The 8,511-nt window shown below is 44.2% G+C and overlaps 1 protein-coding gene across 1 annotated transcript; it reads right to left on the reverse strand.

Annotated features, from left to right (window-relative positions):
- Positions 1 to 414: 414 nt before the first annotated feature.
- LOC109207859 lies at positions 415 to 1,047 on the reverse strand. Its single transcript, XM_019370859.1, has 2 exons — positions 730 to 1,047; positions 415 to 555 (listed from the first exon to the last, which is right to left on the reverse strand). The coding sequence occupies exons 1-2, from the start codon at positions 1,045 to 1,047 to the stop codon at positions 415 to 417; spliced, it is 459 nt and encodes a 152-aa protein (XP_019226404.1).
- Positions 1,048 to 8,511: the final 7,464 nt, after the last annotated feature.

Genomic DNA, 8,511 nt, shown 5'->3' on the forward strand with positions numbered 1-8,511 from the left:
CACACATTGTACCAGTGAAGTCCATGAACTATTCGAAATGGGGTACACAACCCCTGCATCGATCCACTTGATAATTTCCTTCTTGACGACCTCTTGCATGGCCTCATTCAACCTCCTTTGATGTTCCACGTAGGGTTTGGCATCATCCTCAAGTATAATTTTATGCATGCAAAAGGCAGGGCTTATCCCACGAATATCAGCTAGAGTCCATCTGATTGCCTTCTTCCTTCTTTGGAGCACCGCAAGGGTGGAATCTACCTGCACGTTAGTTAAGCACGAAGAAAGAATAACAGGTAAAGTTGAACAAGGGCCCAAGAATTCATACCTGAGGTGTGAAGGCAAAGGCTTTAACTCTAATACGGGAGGCTCCTCGATAAAGGGCTTTGTTGCTGGAGTCTTTCGGTTCTCCAGATCCTAGGAAAGTTTTCGGGGCTCATATGTGTAAGCATTGACATATTCCGCCAAGCCTTCATCCTGCACCACATCATGGTTCAACAACATAGCTTCCAAAGGGTCCTCCACATTTATCACAGCACTGGTGTCTTCAACAATCACCTCGGTCACAAGATCCACAAATGAACATACTTCGTTGCTATTGGGCTGCCTCATTGATTTGCAGACATGGAACACAACTTTTTCATCACCCACCCGGAAGGTGAGCTCCCCTGCTTCCACATCAACTAAAGCCTTCCCTGTAGCTAGGAAAGGTCTCTCCAATATGATCGGCACCTTATAGTCAACCTCGTAGTCAAGAATCACAAAATCAGCGGGAAGTATGAACTTGTCGAACCTCACTAACACATCATCAATTATCCCCAATGGCCTTTTCATTGTCCTATCCGCCATTTGCAACCTCATGGATGTGGCCCTTGGCTGCCCAATCCCCAATGTCTTAAACACATAATATGTCATCAAGTTAATGCTTGCCCCAAGTGGCACAAAGCTTTGGCGATCGGCACAACCAGTAGTGAACGGGATCGTAAAAGCCCCGGTGTCCTCTAGCTTTGGGGCCATGGAATGTACAATGGCACTCACTTGGTGAGTCATCTTGACTGTTTCACAATTCATGGATCTCTTCTTTGTTACCAAGTCTTTCATAAACATGGCATAGCCTGGCATTTGTTTTAGAGCCTCCACCAAAGATACATTTATCGACAAACTCTTCATCATATCAATAAATTTCTTCAACTGGTTCTCATTGTTCTATTTTGCAAGCCTCTGAGGGTACGGTGGAGGAGACCTTGGCAAATGAGCCTTGGCTTTGGGCACTACCGTTTCCGGTATGTCTATCACGTGTTCCCTAGACGAGTTCACACCATTTTGTGTTTCCTCCACGTTGTCATCAATGTCAATTCTCACTTCTTCATTCACAATATCATCACTCACTTGCATATCATTGCTTTTCTCATCATTCTTTTGCACCAACACATCATCACTCACAACCTTCTTGCATTAGAGGTATTATCAACACTACCTCTACCACTCCTTGTAGTCACCACCATAGCGTGGCTCGTATTGTTCCCTCCCTTCATGTTTACTACCGTGTCACTAGGTAGTGCCCCCTTAGGGCGAGTGTTTAAAGCTTGCGAAATCTGGCTAAGTTGGACCACCAAGTTGCGGATAGAAGTATTATAGGACGCCAACTGGGCATCAGAGTTGGCATTTTTCTTCATCATTTGCTCATACATTGACTCAATCCTTCCTATCTCATTGTTTGACGAGCTAGGACCTTGAGACGGAAATGGAGGCGGGTAGTTTAGTTGTTGATACATCGGAGGCCTTTGAAAGCCCGGCCCCCGATTCCCTTGATTACCATTATTCCAACCCCCTTGGTTGTTGTTGCCTCCCCAATTTCTATTGTTGTTGCCACCCCAGTTGCCCTAGTTACCCTGGTTGCCCCAATTCTGATTGTTGTTCCCTCAGTTGCTTTGGTTGTTGTTGTTCCCACTGTTCCAATTTCCTTGTTGGTTTTGATTCCCCCAATTTACTTGGGATCTCCACTGTTGTTATTGATTCAGAGCATTGCCCCATTGTCCTTGGTAGTTGTTCACATACTGAACTTCTTCCTTTGATCATCATACCCATCATCTTGGTTGTAACCACTACCACCTTGCTCAAATTGATCCGGATTTCCTTGAGTTTGTTGACCTCTTTGCCGCCTCTTGTTAGCCATCATATTTTACCCCTTCCATGGCATTCACTTGTCTTGGCGCTTGAACTTGCTGCAATTGAGCTTTGGCCAACTGGTTCATTGTTGTAGTTAACTCTGCTATTGCTTGGTCGTGGTCATGCAGCTCTTTGTGTAGGTGAATGACATTGGGATCACCTTGTGGCACATTAGCTCGACTCTGCCACGCCGGGTAAGTATCTGCCATCTCATCAAGTATATCACACGCCTCAGCATAAGCTGTGTTCATAAAGTTTCCCTCTGCTAGCTGGTTAACTACACACTGGTTGGTAGTGTTGATGCCACGGTAGAATGTTTGCTGGATCATGGCTTTGGTCATGTCATTGTTCGTACATTCTTTAACCATTGTCCGATACCTTTCCCAAATCTCATGAAGCGGTTCATTTGGCTCTTGTTTAAAGGCAAGGATCTCATCTCAGCGTCGTCATATGCCCCGGCGAGAAGAACTTTGCTATGAATTTTTCGGCCAACTCATCCCAAGTAGTGATGGAATGATTGGGCAACCTCTCAAGCCAATCCAAAGCTTTCCCCCTTAGAGAGTATGGGAAATTCCTTAATCTCAACGCATCCTCAAAAACGTTCGTCTGCTTGCTCCCCCAGCATGTATCAACAAAACCCTTGAGATGCTTATAGGCATTTTGGTGTAGGGCTCCGGTGAAGAAACCCCTCTGTTCCAAGAGTGTAAGCATAACGTTGGTTATTTAGAAGTTGCCCGCCCTAATCCGGATCGGGACTATTGCACTTGTGTATCCTTCATTGGGCAATATCCGGTATGCTGCCCTTGCTGGAGGCGGGGGAGGGTTTGGAATATTGTCAAGAGGCGGTCGGCCTCTTCTTTGTGCTTGTGGTTCGGGTTGAATCTCATCCACATTATCATCATCTACCTCCTCCCCCAGAGGCAAATTTCCAGGAGCATCATTGCTAAAAGCCATATTGTACCTAAGAGCAATTCACAAACAAATTAGAAAATCGGAAGGAAAGAAAAACAAGACACACAAATAGTTAGATAGATAGCTAAAACCGTCTAACTCCCTGGCAACGACGCCAAAAAGTGATCGGTTCCAAGCCTGTAACACTATCGAGTGGCAAGGATGGTCGATGTAGTTTTACCCAACAAAGGTCGGGTTCGATTTCCACAGGGGGGTAATTGATTTGGAGTTAGGTATCTAACTAATCTAGATGTGCGTGTTGTTCCAAATTTCACCTCCATACATGGTCATGATTGATTATACTTCTAATGTTATACTATAATATGCTAGAATACGCTAAGTACACTATTTTTGTTGGTTGTTTTCAAGGATTAAAAGGGACTAGGGCAGTGACTTCCGCCTAGGTGGATATCTAACGGGTATCGAGAATTCAGGGCAAGCTTGTTATGATTGGGGTCGTGATATAACCATCACACATAAGTGCTCACTCTATAGCTCTCAGTAGTTTGAGTGAGTTTGCCCGATTTGACTTTCTCAAGTCCAAATGGGTGTTCATGCATAACAAATGATATTGGCTCAAGTCGGGTATTACTATCTCTAGGTTTAAGCCTTTAATTAGGGCTATCACTCTCTTGAATGCACCCCAATTCCTTGTTAGCCTAATTTTCCTAGACGTAGTCTCTCTTTCTCAAGAAGAGTCTAAGTCATCAAGGCACGAATCAGTGTTTGCAACCACCAATTCTATAATTAAAGCATGAATTAAGCTAAATATCACTATCCCATAAACAATTAAGCCCTAAAATTCATGACCCGTTAAATACCCACACTAGGGTTGGGTTACAACCCTAGCTATAGGGTTTAGCTACTCATAATAATAGTAGAAATCAAAGATGGAGATGAAATATAAACCATAATATTCAAATACAAGATGAAAATCTAAAGATTGAAGACAAATCTACTCTAAGATTACTCAAAAAGGTAAAAAACCAGCCGTTCACGTGCTCAGGAAAATATTACAAACCCTAAAATATGAAAAAGATCTATTTATACTAGGCTGGAATTCTTGGACAAAAATGCCCCTGTGGAAGTTTCGCGGGAGCATAAATCCGACCATGTCCGTGCTTGAGCTCTCGCGGTCGCGCAATAACGAGCGGTCCGCGTTTCTTCTGGGCTTAGGTTGGACTTGGTTTCGCGGACATCGTAATTTCATCCGCCTGTGCTTCCATTGCGGCTGCGTAATTTGGATGCGGACCGCTTCTTCTATCCAGCATGACTTGCAGGGTCTCTGAACTTCAATCAACGCTCTCAGCGAAAATACTACTGCGGCCGCATCAGGTATTTCGCGGCCGCGCTTTTCCATCGCGCTCAGCGGTAGAACTTGTGCTCAAATTAGCCTCTCTGAACTTTACTTTTGCGGGCCCCGTATTTGTAGACGCCTCTGCGGTGGTCCTCATCGCGTATTTTGTCCGCTCTCCGCACTCCAGTTCCCAATCTTTAGTCTGTGCAAGTTTACTCTTTCATGAGTTTTTTTTGGCTTCTTTGCGTCATTTTGACCAAAGCATGCAAGTAAGCACAGTAAATTAGTTTTCGAGAATACTTTTACATATTTTTTATCCAAAACCTAAGCAAAAGAGAGCATAAGATAGGTTAAAATCCATAGTTATCAGCCACCATCACACTACAGGACGTGGAAGTTTTATATGGGCTGCCCGTTGACACCTCGTTGCTCTCCCGCCTGGCATGAGAGAGATGACATGTGTGCCACCTGGACATGCTGCAGCGGCTCACTGCTTTTCGGCCAGAGGATGAGAATGTACTGGCTGGGACCAGTCGTTTTCCGTTGACAACTATTCAATAGTGGTTGGAGGCATTGCATCCTGAGATCGATGACGATACACCGGATTATCATGTTGACCGGTATACGAGGTTGCTGCTCCTTATGTTTGGAGGGGTCTTGTTCCCGAACACTTCGGGGAACCTAGTCAGCTTGAGATTTCTTCATCATCTTGAGCTACTAGATGATTTGCCCCAGTACAACTGGGGTGTTGCTGTTCTCGGCTACTTGTACAGGCAGATGTGCCGGGCGATCATGGGCACCCAACTTGATGTTGATGGATTTTTGCTGCTACTATAGGTGACAACATATTCGAATACTCTATTCATTGTAACATACCTAACAAAAATATATCTTAAATTTTACGTCAACTTTTAATGTTAGGTTTGGGCCTGGGAGCGGTTCCTGCAGTTGCAGCCACCTCTACCACCATTAGATCCGGATGTACCACCTCCGTTGCTCCCTCTAGCTAGGAGGTGGTTCTCCGGCGGGGACATACGCGCGAGTACGAGGCTCGGCATAATCTCTCCTTGTGCAGGGATATATTGGATTTGCTGGATGGCGCACAGGTAAATGTATATCTAAGCTTACTTGTCATTGCTTCAAACACAAGTTGCATATACTACGTTTTCTATTCTTCCTTAATAGTTCATCTGGATGCAATACAGCGACGCGGTGTTAGCTGGCTTGCCTTATTATTGCTCGGCCAGCCGACTTATGTGGTGCTCTTCTGTCCCGATGTTCTGCCTTGATATTGTGGAGCATCATGCCACCGAGCGGGTACCTCGCCAGTTTGGCAGGCCACAGCTCGTACCGACACTGCCCACTTGGCAGACCACACATTACTAGCGGGATGATCGTACCAGGGTGGACGATGCATATTTGTCATGTCTACAGGATCAGATATTTACTTGGGACCAGCGATTTCACCTGATTCCGCCCCCTTTCACCGTGTCGGCAGGATCTGAGCATGATTATATGGGCTGGTACCGCAACGTTACCCAACTTTTCATCGGGAATCCCATTCATCGAGCTAGTAGTCAGTACGTTCCATACGACGGGAGGCACGAGGCACTGGTATGTTATTTGGTATTCTAACTTATAATTGTGATCTAGCATTCCGTAATATATATTTTACATAATGTGCAGGCTATTGGCCTACATTTAGTCCACCAGTTGGGACTGCAGATGTAGCAGCATGCCGGCGAGGGAGCGATTACTTTGCACGAGTATGGCTGGTAGGTTACAGAGCTGGCTGCCCAGACACTGCTTCGAGCCAGAGAGGACGAGCGCTTAGAGCACGTCCCTGCTTATGTGGCACCAGAGCACTACCATCGAGGTAGGCCTATCCCACAAGCTAGGGGACCACGAGGTAGGGCTGTCCCACGAGGCAGGGGTGCCCCACGAGGCAGGACTGTCCCACGGGGTCGTGGGGGCCGGCGAGGAGGTGGTCCCCAGCAAGGGGGCGTTGAGGCACCTGTTCACGCACCTGCTGAGGATGTTGGAGCTGATCTACCGGGTGACCTCCATCAGCCAGACAAGCAGCACAGCAGCATGTCGTCGTACAGCCTTCAACTGGCGTTCACTCCAGCAGCATCGCAGGTGACCCCGTTAGATCCATTGTTGATCACGTGCACGAGCATTATCGGAGATTATTGGGAGAAGATGCTTTCAGGCCCATCGACCGCTGCTGAGGATCGGCCGACCCGATATGTGGATGCTGGGCGCCGGTTGAGTTATGGCTCATCGTTGACGGGTGTTGTGGATCTTTCACAGGCGCAGGTATGTTTGTATTACTATTAAATTTAAATTTGTTTTATCTCATTGATTCGCCATGAATAACTTTATAATTTTCTTATTAAGGCTTCATCCCAGCCCCTCACGGAGGCCACTTTGTGCTATGCTGAGCAGGATGCTACGGATGCTTATATTCAAGAGCCCGATGAGACCATGGTAAGAATTTTGTTTTGACTTAACACGTACATTACTAATATATATTTTCATATACTGAGCTGACTTATTCTTTCGTAGGTTGCCAATGGACCGACGACCCCTTCTACCGATCCTGCCAACACTACTGACGATCATGCTGCAGCGCATCCTCCGATAAAGAGGCGACGTGATGAGGATGATCCTGATAGCGTAGCCGGGCGGGATGGGATGCACCTCATGCCAGCGGCAGCATTGAAGCACACAGGCTGTGGGACACATTGATTTTCTTTTTGTGTATTTTATGTACGCTATGTAAATATTAGTTTATGTAAATAATAACAACATGTTTTTACGTTTACATAATATGCACATTTTATGTTTTTATTTCCCTGTTTCTTCATTATTTTAACACTACAACACAAACACAAACATAAAAACTTAACATAATTTAAATTCAGTACAATTAATGAAAACACATGACACGGGAAACATAAAGATAAACTACTACACTCAACATATACATGTCATTGTTTATCCCCCACCGCTTATTATTCTGTGCTCCAACCACTTAAATTTCTCTTCCAGCTTAATTTTTTCTTCTTCCACCTCTTTGAGTTTCTCCTTCAACTCCGCAATTTCTCGTTTATATTCTCGTTCATATTCCCACTATTTTTTGGTCAAATCATGAAGATACTACAAAGATTTTTTGTAGCATTCCTGCTCACAGGGTTCATCAAGCCATACCTCAAAATTGCAGAAATTTCCGTTGTTGCCTCCAAACCTGTTCGCACACATCCAGTATCTGCGCCCAACGTGACCATCATCCCAACAGTCCGCCATCATACAGTGTTTGGCACATTGGTACATACATGCGGTCAGACATTTGTTAAAGCGAAAAAAAACCCTGTTTTCATGACAAGTTTTGCTATTTGTTATGGTTAAGTGCATATACTAACTAGAATGCGCCTGTTATTTATAAGCAAGGCAACACACATAGCGTAGTATTTAACCGCGCTATATATATTCACACAAAACGTAGTATTTAACCGCACTATGCTTGGCGTGTTAAAGATTCTTTCTCATACAGCTTTTTCGCAGCCGGGCAGCTTTTCAGATCGAGAAGACAACACACATAACGTAGTATTTAACCGCGCTATATATATTCACACAAAACGTAGTATTTAACCGCGCCATGATTGGCGTGTTAAAGATTCTTTCTGATACAAAATAGCTTTTTTGCAGTCGGGCAGCTTTTCAGATCGACAAGACAACACACAAAACGTAGTATTTAACCGCACTATATATATTCAGTTATTTATCAAACATCTTCCTCCTATGACAGTGTAGTTTTCTAATAATTTTATAGTGAAACTCGAACGTAAAAATTTTCCGTTTTTTAATCCAATACTATTTTTGATTACATGAACGAGAGGGAGAAATTCATTAATTTACTCAACTGAAAAATGTTAAATATCAATAAGATGTAACGAGGCTGTGGAAACATAATTTTATTTGATACATCTTGCAACATAAACAAGTACATACACTTATTAAAAAAAATATTACGAAAATAAAATACTACGTGTATCCTTGATAGTTGGGCACATCAGATGAACTTGCACAAGGAG

Source organism: Nicotiana attenuata, unplaced genomic scaffold (assembly GCF_001879085.1).
Source record: "Nicotiana attenuata strain UT unplaced genomic scaffold, NIATTr2, whole genome shotgun sequence".
NCBI classification, from domain to species: Eukaryota; Viridiplantae; Streptophyta; class Magnoliopsida; order Solanales; family Solanaceae; genus Nicotiana; species Nicotiana attenuata.